The 23,535-nt window shown below is 40.4% G+C and overlaps 1 protein-coding gene across 2 annotated transcripts in view; it reads right to left on the bottom strand.

The window, feature by feature from the left end:
* Positions 1–23,535, bottom strand: part of SAMD3 (sterile alpha motif domain containing 3) — a 49,648-nt gene that overhangs the window by 8,703 nt on the left and 17,410 nt on the right. The window contains exons 5-7 of one of the 2 annotated variants that reach the window (XM_077776047.1): positions 18,540–18,725; positions 18,206–18,290; positions 10,638–10,805 (exon numbers count right to left, since the gene is read on the bottom strand). In XM_077776047.1, the coding sequence (XP_077632173.1) occupies positions 10,638–10,805; positions 18,206–18,290; positions 18,540–18,725 (439 nt within the window). The remainder of the gene's footprint in view (positions 1–10,637; positions 10,806–18,205; positions 18,291–18,539; positions 18,726–23,535) is intronic. The other variant, XM_077776048.1, reaches the window with a different exon arrangement.

The raw sequence follows: 23,535 nt of genomic DNA, 5'->3' as shown, positions 1-23,535 counted from the left end.
GAGTTAGGGACAAGTTCTTGTCCCCTGCTCTACTCCACACTCTTTCTGGCAGTCCTACAGAAGGAAGGCATGCCTTCGGTCCACAGCAAGCCAGATCATGTATGTAATGGAGGAAGAACTGCATAGATTCCTTGATCATAGACTATTTTATTTTTTGTTTTCTTGAGGACTCTTGTATACAAGTTACAGAAAATTGTTTTATCTATATGAGAAAAAGAAGAAAACAGATCTATACCATATACCTTATACAAAAGTAAACTCCACATGGCTCAAGAACTTAAATGTTAAGGCAGAACTTTAAATTTTTAAAAATATAAAAAAATAAATCTTATCATTTCAAGGTAGGAAAGAAGTTCCTAAAAGGACTAAGCATAAGAGAAATGGTTAAAAAAATCTAACTACAGAGAGAAATTCAAAAGGCAAGACACAAACTGGGAGAAGATGTTTACAATGATACAACTGGTGGAGTAGAATACAGAATATATAAAGAATTCTTATAAACAAATAAAAAAGGGCAACCTCAGAAAAATAAGCAAAAAATATGACTGGGTATTTAACAGAGGAAGAAACTTGAAGATATCCTAAATACGAAAAATGATAAACCTCATAAATGATTAAAATGAAAACAGGAACAAGTAAGATACCATTTTACTCCCAATCTATTGGCATCTTACTTGGGATGGGAAGGGGTGATGTTGGTATCTGATCTAAACACTACCTCACGTAGGGCCGGAGGCAGGGAGCAGTCTGATAATAACAGGTGCTGTTCTGTGAGTTTAAATGGCTACAGCCACACAGGAAGACAGTGAGCACTGTCTTATAAAGTTGAACATCTGCACACATGATGTACCAGCAATTCCAGTTGTAAGTATATATCCTTGAAAAGAGCTTGCGTATATGCAGCAAGATATGCAAGAAGAATGATCACAGCAGCAGCTCATAGCAGCAAAAGCTGCAAACAATGCAAATGTCTGTCAATGAAAGAATAGCCAATGGGAGCCCAGGCCACTCACTGGGTTGAGCTTCCGACTCTTGATTTCAGCTGAGGTCATGATCTCAAGGTTCCTGAGATGGTGAGTTGGAACCCTGCGTCGGGCTCTGCATGGACACTGTGGAGCCTGCTTGGGATTCTCTCTCCCTCTCTCTCTGCCCTCCCCCACTTGTGCTGTCTCTCGCTCTTTCTAAATAAAGAAGCTTTAAGAATAGCCAAATAAATTGTATTTTGCTATCACAGTAGATTTTTAAGCCAATATAAAAATGAATGACCTGCACAAGAGAACTAGGCCTGAATGAATCCCGGAGACAATATATTGAGTGAGAGAGAAGTCATGGATGACCTATTATTTCTGTATCATTGTGTAAACTGCAAAAAGAAGCCAAACTAAATAACATAAGATACGTTACGATATGTGGCAAGTTCATATATTTTAAAAACAGGTGAATGATAAGCCAAATTCAGAGCACAGGGCAGTGGTGTTAGAACGTGCATGATGGGAGAGGAGAGAAAGGTAGGCAGACACGAAGGTGTATAGAGAGTGTTCCAATTGTAAAGCTGAATGTTGGGCTCACAGTGTTTATTTTCTCTCATAAATTATACCATGTGCTGTGCATATTCTTTTGTAAGTCTCATATGCCTATGATACGCTTTTACATAAAAAGCCTCCTCATTTTTAAAAAGCACAGGAAAACATTTTAACTCTATAAACAGCTTTCTTTTTATTGAAATGTAGTGGAAGTTCTGTAATTGCTAATATCTACATGTATAGACAAGCATACACATAGTGCCCTGCGTCCCCTAACAGCCGCATCCAATCCGTGAAATGTCACAGAAAGTAGAGTTTCTAGAAAGCTTCTACCTGATTGAACTAACATAATGTCAGTAAGGCATATCCTAGATTGAAGTACCTTATTCAAAGGAAGAGCTGGCTGTATCAGAATTTAAAATTCTCACCTATTAATGATGGAGGTATTGTTAGAGCCAGAAGGAACTTAGAAATCATCTGGTCTGTGTGTCTCACTTTACCGATGAGCAAACTGGGACTGTCAAAGTGGAAGTGACTTTCTCAAGCATGGAGCTGGTCAAGTGCACGGGGTCCTGTGTTAGTGTAGCCCTTGCATCCCTGAAAAGATGGATGGCCTTGTTCTGACAGGCTGGTTTCCCTGGCGGTCCACATTGGCAAGAGGGAACCGGTGAATGAGAAAAATCTGAATCACCCAGAACAGTGCCAGGCACAGAGTTGGCTACTAGGTGTCTGTCTCATCAGGCAGAGATAGTGGGGGGGGCGTGGGGGACATGCTCAGAAAGTAATCGAAAGTCATGAAGCAGGGAACGGATTGCACCTGGCCAAGGAATACTAATGAGGTCACACTAATGGGACTTGTGACCTCAAAGCAATCGGATAAATTAACCAGAACAGGAGTTGGATCCAAATAAACTGGATAGTGAACTTGTGCCATGCCTCCTTTACCCCCACCAATTCTGGCAATTCCACTCCAACACCAGCCACAGTGACCTATAGCACCTAGAGAGCTGGGAAGAACAGCAGAGAGCTCAGTTATCTAAGCTGACACCTGGAACGGAAATAAGGGCTTTATTTCTTTTCTTTTTTATAATGTTTTATTTATTTTTGAGAGAGAGAGTGCAAGCAGGGGAGAGGCAGAGAGAGAGGGAGACAGAGGATCCGAAGTGGGCTCTGTGCCGACAGCAACCAGCCTACATGGGGTGCGAACTCATGAACTGTGAGATCATGACCTGAGCCAAAGTCAGAAGCTCAACTGACTGAGCCACCCAGGCATCCCAAGGACAGTATTTCTAAGTTAGCTATGGACAGAAATTTGAGACTTTAAAGGTAAAGGTGCTTTACCTAAGATTTGGGGCTGTAGCTCTGAACATCATTAGCAAATAGGTGGTCCCTATAGAGTTTCATCTACCCTTCCAATTCCTGTAAAAGTGTGTGAGTCTCAGTTTTCCAGTCTGGTGACCCCCAAGAGGCTACAGAGCACTTGAAATGTGGCTAGTCCACCCTGAAATGTATGCTTTGAAATACTGAATTTGGAAGTCTTCGTATACAAAAATAAGTAAACAGCTCATTAACAAGTTTTCACAATGATTACATGTTGAAATAATAATTTTGTGGATACACTGTGTTACGTAAAATATACTACTATAAAAATTCCATCAGCTTCTTTTGACCTTTTATTTGTTTTTCTTGATGTGGCTACCAGAAAATTTTAAATTACGTGTGTGGTCCATATGGTATTTCTGCTGGACAGTGCTATGGTTAGATGTTAGGGTTTTCTTCATATCAAATTCCAGTCATCCGTTTTCAGTTCCATTGTCAACAAATTGGCTTTGCAAATGACGCTCCTCTATGTAACTTGAACAGTCTCTTTGCTTGGTATTCAGTCGTGTGGCTCAGTCAGTCAGCAGAGAAATGGCAGCAAGTCTGCCCCATGCTTCCAAAAGCACAGCTGACTTGTAAAACTTCACAGCATTAGTGCATTTGGCACCTGCTGATGGCAGTAATTGCATTATATCCAGAATGCAATTAACTGTCAACATTTTTCTTCAACTTTTGCTGTTTTGCTCAGTTTTGCACCATGAGAGAAATATCTGTGCAAAAGCCTATAAAAATGATTACTATTTATTGGATAAATCATTATATGTCAGGTGCAGTAAGAAGCAAATGTAAATGCCATAAAAGAAATCCAAACCGGGGCGCCTTGGTGGCTCACTCAGTTAAGCTTCCGATCTCATGGTTCATGAGTTCAAGCCCCGCATCGGGCTCTGTGCTGACAGCTCAGAGCCTGAAGCCTGCTTTGGATTTTGTGTTTCCCTCTCTCTCTCTCTGCCCCTCCCCTGCTCATTCTCTCTCTCTCTCTCTCTCTCAAAAATAACTAAACATTAAAAAATTAAAAAAAGAAATCCAAAGAAACCTAACTAGATATTCTTAGCATTCAGCTCTCTCTAGTTTTTGCAAAACATCCGATTCCATTTCACTTCTAATCCAAAGAAAGCTAACACACAAAACTACTTCATGACTTTCAAAGCTATGAGGTACATGTATATCCAATAAGGAGGAAAAGAAAATGTTTTAAGATAGAAANGTATTTTGTTAGTAATTTAACACCTGGCAGTTTGTTGATTTATTTACTTGGTAAATGTTTGAAGGACTTTAGGATAGAAGGACAGTCTACAAGGTTTATTAAAACCCTGCATCACTGTCCTGGACATCATGTAGTTTTCTCTAAAAAAAAACAAAAACAAAAACAACAAAAGTTGGGGTGCCCAAGTGGTTCAATTGGTTATGCACCAACTCATGGTTTCAGCTCCAATCATGATCTCAGAGTTTGTGAGATTGAGCCTGGCATTGGACTCCGTGCTCACAGCATGGAGCCTGCATGGGATTTTCTCTCTTCCTCTCTCTCTCTGCCCCTCCGTGTCCTCTCTGTCTTTGTCTCTGTCTCTTTCTCTCAAACACACACACACACACACACACACACTAAATGAATAAATAAACATTAAAAAATAAAAAGCACAAGTTAATTTCTTGGAAGAAACTGCCGCCAGATGTTTGATAGGATATTTCCATATGAGATGGGGCAATATTCGTTTGTTTCCTCCATGTTTCAGACTCTGAGAAATGCCCTTAACTAAGGTCACAATGGAGATGATACCGAGGAACTAGAAAGAATCTCCGAATGGATTAACTACATTTTTACATAAAGCAAAGTAAGGTTTCCCTGTGTTGTAAGCACTTTTATTATGACATATGGTAATACAGCTCATAGATCTCCCCAATCCATACACGGAGCACAGACTATGAAGCCCCTGGGAGGGATGCCAGGCTCAGCTAGATCCTCAAAAATGCCTCTGTCATGTCATGAAGCCAACACAGAGTCACTGAGATGTGGATCCAAAGCCTGACGTCCTGTGCTGGGACCTCCCGGGGTCACTCGGGAGAGACAGTGACTCTGGAGCCTACTTCAGATTCTGTGTCTCCCTCTGTCTCTGCCGCTCCCCCACTCACGCTCTGTCTCTCTCTCTCTCCCCCTCCCCGGCTTGTGCTCTGTCTCTCTCTCTCTCTCAAATATAAACATTAAAAATTTTTAAATAAAATTTAAAAAATTAGAAAGAAAGAAGCAAAGCTCCTGTGGAAACTTTGGAGTCCCTTCTCTACTGCTTCAAGAACACAAAATAAATGTTCACCAAATATCCAATTTAGAGTTAATCTACCTCACAAAGATAGGGGAGAATCTTTTCAAAGCGAATGAAAAGATCAGCCATAAAGGTAAAGAGCTGGCCACGTGAAAGGGTCCAGCCAAATTGTTTTTTCAGAAATTTTGAAAGAAGTGTTGGCTATTGTCAAAGTTGCTTATATCCCATGAGCAATAAGTTCATAATAGGTTGAAGGCTCTGTCGGCTAAAAGAAACCTCAATAACTTATGAAAAGAAAATGTATGAAGTGGTCAAAAAAAGCGGTAAAGAAGAATTTAAGCATTTTGAAAGTTTATTTACATCCTGATGTGTCAAATGGGGCATTTGGCAGAAGACCAAGAGGACCACCAAGAAATCCTCTGCTGAAGAGATTCCAAGAAAGGATGAGCATCAGGCTGTGACCGTCTAAGGATCCATGCTCAGTGCCTCAGGTAGACCAGATGTCACCACTATCTCCACCCCATGAAGACAGGACCAGGATTCCTCCAGCAGGCTATCCCCATCATGTCACAGGAGGCTTTCCACGTGAGCAAGACAGAGCCTATCCCGGAGCTTCCTGTGCTGACAGATGCCCAGAACCTTCTTTTGGCACAACCCTCCCACTTAAATGTGGCCCCGCTAGCCCAGGCTCTAATTCTCCTGTGGGAGGACAGATGTGACAGAGGAGTCCCAGGGACTGGTTCCTGAGAGAAAGATCTCCTGTCCTTCCCCTTATTCTGAAAAATAAGGATGAATTTGAGCGAAAACCTCTCTACTGAAGGACATCCCTGACCCAACACATCTTCCACAGGGAACAAAATAATCTGTACACAGAGGCACCTGGGTGGCTCAGTCGGTTGGGTGTCTGACTTCGGCTCAGGTCATGATCTTACCCTTGGTGAGTTAGAGCCCCGTATCTGGCTCTGTGTTGACAGCTCAGAGCCTAGAGCCCGCTTCAGATTCTGTCTCTCTCTCTCTCTGCCCTTCTTCTCCTCATGCTCTGTGTGTCTCTCTCTCAAAAATAAATAAACATTAAAATTTTTTTTAAATCTGTACACTAAGCACTGAATAATACAAAGTAATAAACACGGTGTCATCAAATATAATGTGGCAATGACATAAAAACAGACTGATAGACTAATGGAATAAAGAGATAGTGCCCAGAACATACCCACATCTATTTGGGAACTTAATATACAATAAAAGTGTCACCATAAACCGATGAGAAACGGATGGATGTTTAGTAATTGGTGTTGAGAAAGCGGTTCATTATGCAGTGATCCCTACTTAATAGCCTATTAAAGATGGACTCCAGATGACTTAAAGGTCTAAACACAAAAGCGGGAACAATAAATTTAATAGAACAAAGAGGAGGAGAATGTCTTTGTGGCTTAGGATACGGGAAGGACTGCTTCCTACAAATTAACAAGAAAAAGATGCTAACTCATTAAAAAATGGCAATGGATCTAAAGAAGTAATTTTCTAGAAGAAGAAATCCACAAGGCTAACAAACATGTGGACAGACACTCCGACTCATTAGTTATCCAGGGAAATGCAAATCAGGACAAGAATGAGATTATACTTGATGCTTATTAGACTTGGCAAAGTTTAGAAGGCTGGATAATGCCAGAGGTTGGCAGGAATTCAGGGAGATGCATGCCTGTGGTAACAAGCCAAAGGCATCTGGTGAGGGATGATCAAAGTCAGCAAAGGCACACCTTGCACCCCATCAGCTCCACTTCTGGGTGTACAACCCAGAGAAGTAACACACAGGTAGGTCCAGAAGCGGACATGTATGACGATGTTCCCTACCACACCGCTCCTCGTGGGGACAGGGCTTGAGGTAAGCAGTACTTCATAATCACTGCAATCGTGGACTAGAAATACACTAATGTAGTAACAAGTCTCAGAGAGTGTTAGTGAAAAAAAGTGAAACAGGAATGAAGTATGGAATACCATTTACATTAAGTCATATATATATAAACCCAAATGATAGTACACATTCTGGAACACTTACAGATAAAACGATACATATGGGTCACATTGGACTGGTGGCCCGAGGGCAGAGGTGAGGGAAGAGCAGATAGGGATGAGAACAAAAGAAATGGACAGAATAAGAGCGAGGCCTTGCCCAGGACAATGAGCGTGATACTCCACGAACTGAGCTTGACCCACTTAACTTTAATTAACACCTGAGATTTTTCACACACCAAAAAATACTGCAAAGTAAAACTCCGCAACTCTGCCATGCAGCCTGTACAATTTGTGTAAGATTTTAAAGCCAGTGTCTTCATCGTTCAAATAAGATAATGTCAGCAACTTATGAAATTGCCCAGGTCTACCGTTTTGAGAATCTAATTATACCTCTGTTTATAAACATAAGACAAAGTATAGTCTAAGACAATTAAGCAAAGGAAATAGATTTATCAGTTCACAGGGCTGCAAACTGCTTAGACCTAAAACTAAAAGTCAGTCGTGTAAGAGCAATACCACAGCTGTTGCATTTGGCTGCATGACCGGACAAGCAGCGGTGACATGAGGTCACAGGGTTGGAAACAGATTTTCAAACACTGCAAAATGCCCAGTATTTTGTAGGATTGGTCTGGAAACATAGTCTGGGATCCTCACAAGTATAGCCATCCATACAACGTGGTGATAAGTCTTCTTAGCCGCAGAATATAGGGAACATGGGTATATTTAAGACTCACAGGTAGATACGTTGATGCTATGGATGCTATGGGTTTCACAGTGTTGTTTAAGCAGAGCCAAACTGGCCAGGGAGATGGGAATGAGAAGAAAGTTAGGGACAAAACGTCCGTGGCCAATCCTCAGACACAAACAAACTCAGCAGCTGCTTGGGTAATCTGCGGAAGCCCGTGTGACAGAGCTAAGAAAATCATCTTCCTTCACTGAGACATCTACCTTCAGTTCTTTGTAGTTCCTCCCAACCATCAAAAGAGGAATGACAGAAATGAAACAAAACAAATGAAATCTCTTCCCCTCCCTTATTCCTTTCCAAAACCTTCCTCTAGTTCATCCAAACCCACTTCCTTGCCTTTGAGAAAATAGCCTGACTCCTGGCTTCTTGCATCCATCAGCACTTTCCTTCTCTGTCACACAGGAAATAACTGTTTTCTAGATTATGGAAATATGTGTCCGGTCAAGAAAGTTTAAAAGATGTGAAAGTTACCAAAGTACCTTAATCCAAATGTCTTTTGTTTTTGGAAATCTTCAAGATATTGAAAAGGAGCTATCAGAAGTTCACATCGGAGATGGGAATTAATTCAGGCAATTTACCTGAAGTATAGAATTCCATGAGAGAAGTAGTATATTCAATGGATTTGTCTTTCCATTCTTCTTAGGGTTTTTCCATTTGTTTAATCACTGGGCAGGGTACAAAATACCAAAACACACTATTTCTGTAACATTCTAATGTAAAATGTTCCCCGTTCTTTAAAGGTTCGGAATTTAGAGAACAGTAGGTCACAGAGACGGATGTTACAGTCTTGGAAAGAATCACCATCTGTGGCTCCATTTGTAAGGAGAAAAGTAAATCTTTATCGATTAGCTATGTTTGCCAGAAAAAAACACTGTGTCTTCAGGTGTGAACAATGACCACTTGAGAATCTCTCTCTGCCCAGCTGGCTGGTAGGAACGTCAAAACTAAATTCTGTTGCAACTTAACTCATCTCGGACCCTGGTACATTCATTTCTCTGTGTTGGGTGTGCGCGCGCGCACGTGTGTGTGTGTGTGTGTGTGTGTGTGTGTGTGTGTGTGTGTGTGTGTGTGTGTTGTAGCCAAAGCCCCTTCACCAATCTTAGCAGGATTCATCTGAGGATTCGGGCTTATCTGGGAGTCTGGGGGAGGAGACTAGAAGGGAAGACTCTCGAAGGGTGTCATTACATGAAGAATGTTGAGAAGGAACTGAAAGAGAATTGCACGCATTTGTTCAGTGATGGTGTGTCAACAAATGAGAAGAGCTACCATGTGGCTTGTGTGGTCTCTGACCCCACAAATGTGCCCTTGAGTTCTAGTGTTAGGGACAACTGCTAATCGTCTGATTTTACCATAAATTCATTCCATTGAATTTTGGTGGGGCCATGCGTCATAGAAAAAGAAGGAAAGCTGAATTTGCAAAACTTTAATTTCTTTCTAAAGGAACTCTATTATTAGCATACTGAAAATCAAATATTTTGAAAAAGCCAATCTACGTGTAACATAATTATGTTCCTTTACAAAGTGACTTTTTATTTTTAAGAATATAAAAGATAATTAAAATAAATCTAATTCTGCCACATCATGAGTATTGTTTATAACTGCAATATTGCCGTCGAAGCTTCTAAAAAGTTATACCACTAAACTGCTACCTTTCATCTTTTTGTCAAAGAGCAGGCATAGAATTATATTATCTTAATTGGTCTTTGATGTGAAAATCTCACTGAAAATTATAATAAGATATTTAAAATGTACACCTTCATCTAAGTTTTTTTTCCTTATTATACATGAGGATGAACGTTTTGCAAAATATGTTTAAAAATATTCCTGCTCCCTGGAGCTTATAGGTAGTACTAATAACACTGAGCCAACCAAGACAGGCTGCTCTAGGTCGATTAAATAAATATACCAACTAAGAAAGAAAATGGAAAATTTACACAATAAGTAACATCAACACATCTGTGGTGAAGAGTTAGGATTACATATTCACATTGGATTGGAGTGGAAACCCAAATGGCTGTCATGGGATTTGACCTCTTTTATACTTGGCAGTCTGGACATTCTTCGTTAAGGAGTTCATTCACTTCATTAGCAGGGGCCATTTCTGGTTCTTGACCATATTTGGGGGCCCTGAGGTAGTTAAGGGATATTTATAATACCTCAATAATTAGGACCTGCATGCACATTACTTACAGCACACACGCTGCTGACAGAGAAATCTCCAGGCGCTGCCTGGCCCTTAGGCCTAAAGTACCACACGTTTGGCACAGGATCCCTTTTGGGCAAGGGAAGGACACGATGGGATTTATACCCATCCATGTATGTGGGCTACCTCCCTCCCTGAAACCTTGGGGATACAGGCTCCCCCATGAGCTGAGTCCTAAAAACTGTCTGTAGCCCTTAGAACAGCCAGAACGTATCTTTTATGATGAGAGGAAGAGAAATTTTTCAAAGACCTGGAACTTCAGGGCGTTTCCAGGTTTTTCAAAGGTTGGGAAAGAATAAACATGAGATGATGAATAACACACTCTGCTCAAACTGTTTTTGGAAGCTCTCTTCTGGAAATATTATCATGCACGTTATTAGCCACGGAGAACAGATTTCCCTACCTCGAATTTTCTAAAAGAATAACTGATTTTGTTGTAGTGATTATAGATGCTATTAGTTATTGTCCTTAATCAACCGATCAACAAATGAGCAGAATATTTAAATATCCAATCTTACTTTTATCTGGACAATTTTAATCCCAGCAGAGTTTGTATCAGGAAGAGATTTCTTGGTCTGGCCTCTTCGGTGTCCAAATTTACATTTATTTCTCACCACTTGTTCATCATCTTCTATGGGTCTTCGGACATATTTAAAGCGATCTTTGAGAGCTCGTTTCCACAAAAACTGCATGAATTAACAAAACAGGACAGTTAATCTTCAAGGAGATTGGAATACTCCCCCATAAACAGTACGATCTTTTTCACTCTTGGTTTTGCAATTCTTTTCACCTCACGGTAATAAAAGTAATAGAACTATCCTTCCACAACAGTCTTGTGATATTGCTATAAAAATTATAAGCCCTAAGTTATAACTAAGGAAAAAGAGTCAAAAAATGATAGTATTTCCTCAGTGCCACATTGGGATTTTCTAATTTCCAAAACTGGATGTTTTCTTTTTTTAATAAATGGATTTATTTCTGATTGTTTATTCTTTTAAATATATTTAATGTTTATTTACTTATTTTTGAGAGAGAGAATGCACAAGCAGGGGTGGGGAAGAGAGAGACACAGAATGTGAAGTAGGCTCCAGGCTCTGAGCTCTCAATGCAGAGCCCAAAGCAGAGCAGGAACCGTGAGATCATGACCCGAGCCGAAGTCAAATGTTGAACCGACTGAGCCACCCAGGCACCCCAAAATTGGATGTTTTCTACCATACTCTGTTGTCTCCATGACACATTCCACTTTTTCACTGGGTTCTAAGAAAGAATGGATACTGGCTTATGCGTATATAAATTGATGCATTTTCTTAAAAGTTTTTTTCTGTCATCCCTTGAAACTCACTTTGGTGAATACTGTTGGCACTCATTCCCCAGATATTTGTAGAGCATCTGCTGTTCCAAACACAAAGACCACGTTCCTGCCCTGGCAGGAAGGAGGGCTCAGGCAGGCCCAGCTTTCACTCTAGCAGAGGGATAAGAAATTTCAATTCAGAGCGAACAGTGTTGTGACAGGGGAAGAGACAGCAGTATCTTATCTGTGCGAGGAGATCACAGAGACCTTCCTGTAGGAGGTGCATGTGAGCTGAGGTTTACATCTCAGGGTTAGAAACTACAGGAGGGTTGGAGACAGCAGGTGGAATGCCCGGCAAGGGGTGGATACAAGTTCGAGGCAGATGAAGCAGACTGTGCAGTGGACATGCCCATGCCATTTGGACAACTGCCACAGCTGTGCATGGCTGGGACGCAGAGTTCACCATGGGGAATGGCAGAGAATGGGCCAGGAAATAAGGCAGGAGAGGGAAGCCGGCTCAATCCCGAAAGCATGGTTCCCCCATAACGGAGCTTCACGGTGATCTAGAAGAAGATGTTTTCAAACCCCTGTCAGGGGACAGGCTACATCATCATCTCATAGGGAGCTTTTGTCCTTGGTTCTTCCTCTAAAGCAATGGTTCTCAAACTTCAACCCGAATCACAATTCCAGGAGGACACAGGGGACTGGGGCTCCTGGGTGGCTCAGATGGTTGAGTGTCCAACTCTTGATTTCAGCTCAGGTCATGATTTGTCACAGTTCGTGAGATCAAGCCCCATGCCAGGCTCTGTCCTGATAGTGCAGAGCCTGCTTGGGATTCTCTCTCTCCCCATCCCTCCCTGCCCGTCTCCCGCTCATGCTCACTCTACCCCCTGTCTCCCCCTCTCTCTCCAAATAAACAAACTTACACACACACACACACACACACACACACACACACACGTTGCTGGACTAGCCTTTCAGTCTCTGGCTGAGTAGGTCAGGCGTAGGGCCAAGAATCTGCATTTCTTACAGGTTCCCAGGTGACACTAATGCTGCTGGCCCAGACCCTAGAGATTCTGATTCAGTAGGTCTGAGTGGAGCCAGGATGTCTATTTTTTTACAAGGCTTTATAGATAATCCAGCTCCAGAGCCAGGCTAGGAGGTCCCCCTAGGCCACATTGAGGGAGGAAAGCAGATGGTCAGATCTGAGCTCTGGAAGAATCTGTCCTCCATGTGCAGTGTTTGGGAGATCAAAGACACGGGCAACAGCTGAGGGACACAACTGAGCTTTCTCAACAAGCCAATGCTCTTCCTCTGCTGGCCCTTTGATTTTGTCCTGGAAACCTCTGTCCCTCTCTTCCCTGACCCTGCTAGTATCTCATATCTAGTTAACTCTTGTCCTGCCTCCAGATCTCAGCTCAGCCATCACTTCTTTATGGAGACCTCTCAGGCCCTAACAGCTAATTCCCTGTGGTTATCAGCTCTCACCTTTCCTTGTCCACACTCACCACACTGGTGAGTAAACTTCATCTTTGTGATGCTTTTCTGCTTCTGTGCTTTTCTGCTCTGTTCTTTTCATTCTTCCTCTCTTCATTCTCCCCCCTTCCTTCCTTTCTTCCTTCCCTCCCTCCTTCCTTCCTTCTTTATTTTCTTTCATTAGGCTGTAAGCACACAAAGACAGGCTCATGTCCGCTTTGCCCACCAAGCCCAGCACAGTGCCTGATGAGTCTTGGAAACTATAAATATTGGACGCCTTGTGTCAGTCCTCTGTGATGTAGATGGACCCAGGTGTTGAAGGAATAGACTAGAAGCAAGACTCAGAGTTTTGGCCTTGCTTGGTAAGGAACTCGCCGTGTGAGGAGTAGCCCAACACTTAAAATCTGAGCCTCAAGGCTCCTTCTCAGCCCCTCGACTTCTGACAGTGCTATATGCTTAAATGAGCCCAAGACTGGGTGACTTTGGGCACAATTTCTAAGCTCTGTTTTCTCACGAGCAAATGGGAAAGCCACTGAAATCACATTAGTAGACAGTCTGGCACGTAGATTTTGCCATTCCTTGTTCCCTGGCTTAAGTTTCTATGGGTTATTCCCAACCCTTCAAAGGAAGGACTTCCAATGGGAGGGCCCAGGGTTTAGGCCTAGTGTGTATAAGCCAAGAACCCTTCAGCAAGTAACCCTTCATTCTTAGTTTCCACAGCTATAAAATAGAACAACCAGACCAGTGCTGTCAACTGCACTGGGTTTTGGGAGACTGAAATGAATAGTTACTTGTGGAAGTTATTTGTAAACTAAAGTGCTGTTTGTTCATAAAACCTTCCAAGCCCTGGAGAGGAGTGCTGTGGGTTGAGGTCGGCGGACAGCTTGACTCTGATTAAGCTCCTAGCTATGTATGAGTCAGAGACACTCCATCACCTCCCACAGGCTTGTGGGTCTGCCCTCAGCCACCACTGTTTCACAACAGCACAGAAATAATGGATGGCTTATGTTTTTCTTAGCCTTAAAATATGAAATAATGCAAACACACTTTTTCCTTCATCTTTTCTAAAGCTCTGAGGTCTTTCTAAAGCTGCAGATGTGGTGGTAAGTATTATAGCAATCGACCGTTAGGATTTTTTTGTTGTTTGAAAAAAATTTTTTTAATGTTTACTTATTTTTGAGAGAGAGACAGAGTGTGAGGGGGCGAGGCAGGGAGAGAGGGAGACACAGAATCTGAAGCAGGCTCTGGGTTCTGAGCTGTCAGCAAAGATCCCGACACGGGGCTTGAACTCACAACTGTGAAATCATGACCTGAGCCAGTAAGATGTTTAACCTACTGAGGCACCCAGATGCCCCTAGGATGTTTTTAAATAGTCAATTTCTTTTTCCTAGCCTCTCCCCTCTCTCCTTATTAACTCTCTGGTAGGAACAGAGAGAAGACAAATCAGCGAGTATTTCCTGAGCATCTACCATTTCTATACCTAAGAAAATTAGCAATAATTGCTTAATATCATATACATGTATACATAATATCATATAAATGCCTGGCACCATGAGTTCCTTACACAGATGCCTCAGTAGAAAATCCCATGTCACTGAATGATCACCCTCCTTCGCCATACTTTTCCACCGGGGGGTTAGGGGTTGATGAGCAGTGGGGTGGAAAGAGCTACATGGATACAACTCTCCTTCAATTCCTCTGAAATAGAATATAACCCAGACAGTATGGGCCCCCAATGTAATATCTGAAATTGTCTCTGGCATCACTAGCAAGTCTTGGCTCCACATTTTAAACCCAGATATAATCCTTAGGGAACATTCAGACAGACCTAGAATATGAACTATCTTACATGGTAACTGGACTAGACTTGTCCAAAAAACAAATATCAGGGAAAAAGTAAAAGAAATTAGAAAAAAGAAATTAAAGAAATATAATAAACTAATGCAATGAATAATCCTTGACTAGATTTTATAGTAAAAATTCCATTTCAAGAAAATGTTTTGGAATAATTGGAGAAATAGGAACATGGGCTATATATTATTATGCAATTATTATATATTATGTTATACAATTATTGCTAATTTTCTTAAGTATAAAAATGGTACTGTGCTTGTAGAGGAAATCATCTGTATCTTTACAAGATACATGTTGAGGTATTTAGGGATGGTATCTGAAACTTGTTTTTTTGCTTCCAAATGCTCAGCCAAAACAAGCAAATAAAGAAATATGAGGCAGGAAAAATAAAAGTGGCAAAAATATTAATACTTACTGAATCTAAATCAGTGATTCTTTCTTAAAGAATTTCTTTTTTCTTCTTTTCTTTCTTTTTAGAGAGAAAGAGTACACAGGGAAGAGGGGCAGAGAGAGAGAAACAGAGAGAGAGAGACAGAGAGAGAGAGAATCCCAAGCAGGCTCTACACTCAGCACATTGCCCAACATGGGGCTCAATGGCTCAATCACAACCCTGGGGTCATGATTTCAACAAAATCAAGGGTTGGAAGCTAAACCGACTGAGCCACCCAGGTGCCCCAGTGATTCTTAATTATCAGGATTTTGTCCCTTTCCCAGAATGCACATGACAATGTTTGGAGACACGGTTGTTGTTATAATAGTTTGGGTCAGTGGGTGGGGGCTACTCATACCTAGGGAGTGCCAGGGATGCTGCTAACTCACCTACAATGCAGAGGACAGCCCCCACCATGAAGAATTATCCAGCCTAAAATATAAGTATTACTTACCAAGGTTAAGAAACCTTGATCTAGATAAAAGGGTATATAGGTGTTCATTATAGCATTCTTTCAACTTATGTATGGACTTATGAAAATTAAAAGTTGAGAATAAAACTAGCCTTAAAAATTACAGTTTGCTTGCTTGTGCTCTCTCTCTTTCTCTCTCTCTTTCTCACACACACACACACACACACACACACACACACACACACACATTAACATTCTCAGAAATTTTCTATGCTTTCCACTATAACATTAGAAATAACCTCACACACACTTGCAGGGAGAATCTGGGTAAATATCTACCATGCACCAGTCTCCCCTTCCATTCTAGGTGTGCAAACATGGGCTGTAACATGCAAAGCGATTTTTCGGGTCTCTGTTATCAGCTAACCATCTTTTGCTAATGCCACTGGGGATGGAGGTGGGTAAAATGTGCACAAGATCGAAGTAAGCATTACTTAGTACTTTCTATTTGTCTCACTTTCATAATCATGAAACTAAACGTCAAATATATATAATCAGATAAATATATATTTGCTTATATGTATGCAAAGATTCTCTTGATGGAATCTTTAAGAGCACTAGTTACTTCTGGGGAGGAAAATTAGGTGGAGGACAAGAGGTGGGAGGAAGACTTTTCCATTCATATCCTACTATAGCTTTTGAATTTGAACTCTGTGAATATATAACTTATTCGAACAGCATATTTAAATTATTTTTAAAAACACAACTAGCTCTGTACACAGTAACACTGATTAACTGGCAGATAGTATACCCTGAGTGTAGAAGACATCTTTAGAATCAATTTTGTCAGCCATATCAGTGTGATTATCAACGTGGAGACTCTAGGTTTGCTTTTTTGGGTGTTGTTTTTTTTTTTTTTTTTTTTTAGGGGGGGGTTTTTTTTTTTTTTTTTTTTTTGTATAGTGTGGTTTTTTTTTTTTTTTTTAGAGAAAATCAGATTTATTTTGCAGTGTGCTTTTATATGCAGCAGCTTACTTTAGAAAAGATATCATACAAGAACCAAAAATACCTAACTCCCAGTCTGGGCTTCAATAGATGCTAGTTCCAGACATGGAATCCAATCCCTTTCCTGAGACTGGTTGGTGAAAAAGAATATATACGGCACTCTCAAGAAATTCTGATTCTATCTACACAAAATAAACATTTCTTGAAAATACAGAAAGAAAACAGAAGGAAGGAGAGGAGGAAGGAAGGCACTTCCTTCTAGTAATGATAGCACTGGCATAGGTGTAGTCATGTCCTTCTCTTTTTGGATATTATATCTCTCTCTCTTTTTTAAACATTTTATTTCTTAATGTATATTCATATTATTTATTTTGAGAGAGAGAGAGAGCACAAACAAAGGAGAGGAAGAGATAGAGTCCCAAGCAGGCTCCACACCCAGCACAGAGCCTGATATGGGGCTCGATCCTACAACCCCTGGATCATGACCTGAGCTGAAATCAAGAGTCAGTCACTCAACTGACTGAGCCACCCAGATGTCCTTGGGTTTTACATCTCATAAAGACCCTTCCTAGAGACTCAACATTACACATGTTTTGGGAGAGAAACAGAAAGATGATCAAGAGACAAAGACGAAGGAAGTGAATGCAGAAGGAACAGGTGGAGCACAGGGGATTTTTAGGTCTGTGAAAATACTCTGTAAAATACAATAATGATGGGTATGTGTCATTATATATCTGTTCAAACCTATAGAATGTACAGCCATAAGCATGAATCCTAATGTAAACTACAGACTTTGGGTGATAATGATGCATCAATATACATTCACCCATTATAGTAAATATAGTAAATGTACCACCCTTGTGGGGGATATTCATAATGGGAGGGGGGCTATACAGCAGGGATAGGGCTAAATGAAGAGATCTCTGTACCTTCCTCATGCTGTAAACCTAAAACTGATCTAAAAAAGTCCATTTTTTAAAAAGACAAAGTGCGGGCACCTGGGTGGTTCAGTCGGTTAAGCATCCAACTCTTGATTTTGGCTCAGGTCATGATCTTGAAGTTCATGGGATCCAGCCCACATCGGGATCTGCACTGCAGTGCCCACTTGAGATTCTCTCTCTCCGACTCTCTGCCTCTCTTGTGTTCACTCACCCTCTGTCTTTTTCTCTCTCAAAAATAAACATTTAAAAACTCCATTTTAAAAACAGTTTTTGGAATAACTGGAGAAACGGGAATGTGGGTTACATATATTATTATCAAAATAAGTAAACATTAAAAACAAAAAGGCAAAGGAACACAGAGAGACAGAGAAGGTATTAAAAGAGAGCAGAGCCAGACAGAGAGGTGGGGGAGGGAGGGTGAGAGGGAGGAAGAGAGAGACCAAAGCTAATTAAAAAACAAGGACTGACAGAATGAGACAGAGCCAAAGGAACGGAATCAGAGAGAGACCAAGACAGAGACAACAAGTCAGAAAAGACAGAGAAAGAGAAACAGACACAGATGGACAGACAGAGAGAGACTGAGGGAGAGGGAATGGGGCATACAATTACTGGACAATACAAAGCTATTATTTCAAGATGGGTGGAGACAGATGGAATGGCCTCATGCGGTCACTTACAAAGCCACAGCCATCCTTGTCCAAGAAAGGGTGAGCTTGCAGCAAGGCGTTGACCACATCATTGTACTGCTGGGTGCTGGGGTACCTGTTCGGTGCGACAAGGAGCAGAGTTTTCACTTCGAGCAGCCCACATTCCTTCCTATGCGTCCAAATTACTCTTGCTTTTCTTCAAATCCTTCTGTGTAACAAGGTAGACATTCAAATATTGGGCAATGTTGGACTTATTACCAATACGTCATCCAAAATCTACAGAGAACTGGTTCCAAATGAATTCTACTCTACTCTGGAAACAGACCCTCTCCCAAAGCATGAAGTCTGCCCTGTTATTACTCACAGTGAGCCTTCCAGATACTTAGTCATGTCGGCCTGGAGAAACTCGATGATCCTTATCCTCATGCTGTGATCGGGACACTTCTGTTCTGCTAACATGCATTTGACATCATAGGGGAACTCTGGTAAAACATACGCCTTAGTCCATTGCCATGCTTTATTCCTTGCTACAACATGTTTCACATTCCTTCTGTTAAATAAAAACACACAGTGAAACTCTGTCTCAAAGAGATGCAACTTATGAATTCTCTACCTCCTGAGAAACGATAATACAGACCACTTTCTTGAGGCCTAACTATGTGGAATTCATCAATCCATCTTGCATCCATCCATCTATCCACAACGGTTTGAGGGTTCATTAGCTATCTCTGTTTTCTTTCCCTTTGCACACACACAAATATTTGTAGTTCTGGGGGAAAAAAAAGTCTTAATAAAATAGACTGTGGAATGAAGCCTAAAGTTGGAAAGAAGATTGAACCATATATCTTGAAGATATGTGATGCATAGCTCAAAACTGAACAAGATATCCAAATAAAAGAGAGTAAGTTGTAACTCACCAAAGCAAAAGAGGCCTACAAATAAAGTCTTAGTGCCTGATGAAGAAAATTCTTCTAATTAATTTATTTTGTTGCTGTTTATAGTGAAATACAGGATCCACTTAATTTAGTTGGTCTTTGGCTACTTTTTAAATTTATTTTTTATTTTTAAAGTTAATTTTATTTATTTATTGTTTCCTTTTTAGAGAGAGAAAGCGTGAGCCGTGAAAGGAGTAGAGGCGGGAGAGAGAGAATCTTAAGGAGGCTCCACACTCAGCCCAGAGCCCAACAAGGAGCTCAATCCCACAATCCTGGGATTATGACCTGAGCCAAAATCAAGAGTTGGCTGAGGTACCCTAGTCTTGGGCTATTTTAATAAGGTAAACGTAGTTTCTAAATTAAAAGTACATATTAGATACCTAACATTCAGATGAAGTTTCTACAAAAGGCTACAGGAAACTATAGCTACAAAAATCAAATCAAGCTCATCCATATTTACCTGGAGGCTGGAGGTCAGAGTGGGGACTGACTGTGGAAGGGTTCAAGGGGAGTTATTCACGGGAGTGGAAGTGTTCCAAAATGGACTATGACAATGACTGTGCACCTGTTCAAACGTGCTAGAATGAACTGAGCTGTGTATTTTAAATAGATGAATTCTATGTTACGTAAATGATACCCCAATAAAGTTATTTATAGAATATCAGAACCACTTTAAAAACTTAAAGTTAGTAACTGAATATTAAGTGTGTAAAAAGAAGAATCTATAGTAAAATCTCCATACAACTTATCAGAGGTAATAGGCTTGCCTTGGAATGGAAGTGAAGTAACAGAGGCAAGCCAAGTAGAAGACAAAGAACAGAAGGATTTCTTGAATTAGCCTAAGTAGCTTTATTTTCTGGCACATCCACGGAATCCTTGGTAGTCCAAACAAACTTCTGATGAGTTTAGAAAGGCCAGGTTTCCTTTAGAATTTGAGGTCATATATTATAAAAATGCATGAGCTATACTGAAACATGAAGAANTCCTATAAATAAATAAAAACATTAAAAAATTAAAAAAAAAAAGAATAAAGAAAGGAGAAACACTCTTCTCTCGTCATAAGCTCTCTCCTTGTTTCTCCTCTTGGCAGTTCTATCTCAGTGCTGAAAATATGTCCTGGCTGAAATAAGCACATGGATAATGTCAATTATGTTAATTAATTATGTTAATATTGTCATATCCATGTCAATACATGATCCAACCCAACAAAAGACAATTCCCAGATGAAATTTGTGCTTCACCTCAAGTATTTCGAGTATGTTTCTCTTTCATTTCTTTCAATCGTTCAACTATTAGTTACTTGTCCGGGTGTGGGGGTTGGGGGGTGTTTATTGTATGTCAGTTACTCTTCTAAGATCTTTATTTCCTCTCCTATTCTAACAACGTGTTTCTTTCTCCCATAATCTCTCCCTTACCCACTCAGACCTAGAGTGTAAAGTAAGGCAAGTTTTGTTTTCTGTATTTTGTGCCTTCTCCGAATTTTTAAAAGGTGCTATAACTGTTGAGGTGTTAAATTTGGTTTTGATACATTTTATCTCCTTTGCCCCAGGAGTTTCTAGTAACTAAAGTAGCTGCATGACATCTTTAGACTTTTCAGGTTGCAATCTCTTATTTATTACTGCATTAGAGGGTAACTTCAGTATTACAATGTTATCAGATAAGCCTTGCTACAATTTTTACCTTCCTGTTCTATATATTTTTTCTATATGTCTCTTTTTATTAAAATAACTGTAGGGACTATATACCATGGTATTATTTTTGTCAAATGCCTTAACTGTAGCTAGACATATGCAAGCTCTATCAAAGCTAGATAGTCCATCTCGCTTTTAATAGCATTATTACACAAAATCAGAGGCATCAAGTTTTTTAATTTACATTAAAGCAATTTAAGAAGATATTCTGGAAGTGAGAGGAATACAAGTTATGCTATCTAATACAAGTCCACACAAGTATTACACAAGTAAAAGGACTCATCAGAAATTAAAAATACACTCTAGGGGCACCTGGGTGGCTCAGTCAGTTAAGCGTCTGACTTTTGGCTTCAGCTCAGTCATGATCACGTGGTACGTGAGATGGAGCCCCAAATTGGGCTCCATGCTGACAGTGTGGCACCTATTTGGGATTCTTTCTCTCTCTCTCTCTCTCCCTGCCTCTCCCCTACTTGTGTGCATTCTCTCTCTCAAAACAAATAAATAAATGTTAAAAAATATTTTTTTAATGTTTATATATTTTTGAAAGACAGAGAGAGACAGAGCATGAGTGGGGGAGAAGCAGAGAGAGAGGGAGACACAGAATCTGAAGCAGGCTCCAGGTTCTGAGCTGTCAGCACAGAGCCAGACACAGGGCTTGACCCACAAACTGTGAGATCATGACCTGAGCCAAAGTCAGATGCTTAACTGACTGAGCCACCCAGGTGTCCCAAATAAACATTTTTTAAATAAAAAGAAAAAGATTAAAAATAAAAATACACTTTACTTTAGAAGCAGTTAACTGCACACACAATCATTTCCCATCCATAAAATGTTTGCATTGGATAAAAAAATCTTTACTGTGAGGTTAAGATTATTTGTATTATCTTTATCGAGGTAGAGCTGAGCAGAATATGAGTAGAATCACCCTAAAGCAAGTGCAAAGAGGAAAAAGCAATCCCAAACTGGGAGGACACTAATATTTCTATTCCCACCTCACAGTGCCAGTGCTTTTCGACAAAACACCACAAAAAACCTCCAATCCAATGGATCTCAATCATGGGTATGCAACAAAATCAAGCTTTTAAGACAATGTTAGTGCCTAGGATTGATCCCTGTCTAAATGAATCAAAGTGTATTGAACTAAACAGTTTATATACAGGGTTTATAATTGTAATAAAAAAAAAAAACCTTCCGATAAGGTTGACACGTTTGATAAATGGCAACATCATCATTGCAATATGCACTAACTTTTAAAAATTATGAGATGAGGTTCTCATGAAAGAAAGCTCACTGGTTCTGAAACATTGTTTAACTTGAATCAGGGTGAAAAATCATCTAATTTTGCAGACAGTGGGAGGCTCCCCTAGAGGAAGGAAGATGGCTCTATTAAGAAGAGATCAAGTTGAGCTCCAGCTCTCCAAGAAAAATTTCAATGCACAGAAGACAGAGAGTGAGCCTTGGCAGTGAGCAGAAGAGGCATATGTGTTACCCGTGAGGGCAGGAGCCATTTCTTTGATCTCCAATATATATAATTTTGCTTAGTAGGGGTCATGCACAATGACTTTGATGGAAGGATGAATGTGGTCAGCTGGACGGAGAGGTTATCTGAGCATGGCTGAATTCACTTTGGTCTCAATAATATTTTTAACCTTTCAGCGGTTCCTCACTGCATTCGCTACCCTGGTAATCCAACTCCACTTATGCTCCAAATATGTCCTTCATATCACTCCCATCATGCCTTTCCTTAATCTCTTGCACATTAATCTCCTCCCAATCACTTTATAAGACTGCTTCCTTGAAAGTTACTAATGATTTCCTAATTTACAAATTCAGAACCTTTTGAGAAGGGCTTTTTCAAGACCTTTCTACCTACCTTTAGTACAACTGACCACTTTTTCACAGCTCGCTTTCCTTTCTCATTTTCCTACATGCTATTTTACTTCTTCCCTCTTGTCCTATTTCTCCAAGAACTCAATAATCTTCTCTTTTCTGTGCCTCACCCTACATCTCCAGCAATTTTTACATTATTCATTTCATACTCGACATGTCGAAAGTGATTTATAATCTTTTCATTTCAAAACCAGTTTTCCATTCACTATAGACTGAATAGTGTCTCCCCCACCAACAGTCATACAATTGAAGCCCTAATTCCCAATGACACTGTAGTGAGAGACAGGACTTTTATAAAAATAATTAATGTTAAATGAGTCCCTGATATATAGGATTAGTGTCCTTATGAGAAGAGACATCAAGGAACACACTCTCTTTCTCTGTCATATCGGCAATTTGCCAGCCAGGAAGACAGCTCTCACCAGAAACCAAATTGGCTGGCACCTTGATCTTGGACTTTCCAGCCCCCGAAATGTAAGAAATAAATTTGTTTTTAAAACCACCCAGTCCATTTAATTATGGCAGCTGAGCTAAGACACCATTCTGATTTCCATGTTTCTTTCATTGTACTGCTTTCTCTTAGCAACTCAGACTTAACACTTCACTGTCTTCTTCATCTTAATTCATTACATCTGGGTATCATGAAAATTTCTCTATATCTTATCTCTTGTATTTGCTACTTCTGTCCATTGTTCACATTACTGCATTTACCCAGGCATTCACCACTCAAATGTGAGCTACTTCAGTGGTTGACTAGCAGAGCTCTGTCTCTGGAATGGCCTAATTAGCTCACACTGGACCAGCTATCCCTTGAATAATAACTATTAGCACTGGACAAAATACA

Source organism: Crocuta crocuta, unplaced genomic scaffold (assembly GCF_008692635.1).
Source record: "Crocuta crocuta isolate KB4526 unplaced genomic scaffold, BGI_CrCroc_1.0 scaffold25, whole genome shotgun sequence".
Lineage (NCBI taxonomy): Eukaryota > Metazoa > Chordata > Mammalia > Carnivora > Hyaenidae > Crocuta > Crocuta crocuta.
The sequence above is the reverse complement of the archived record's forward strand: the minus strand, read 5'-3'. Positions and strand labels throughout refer to the sequence as shown.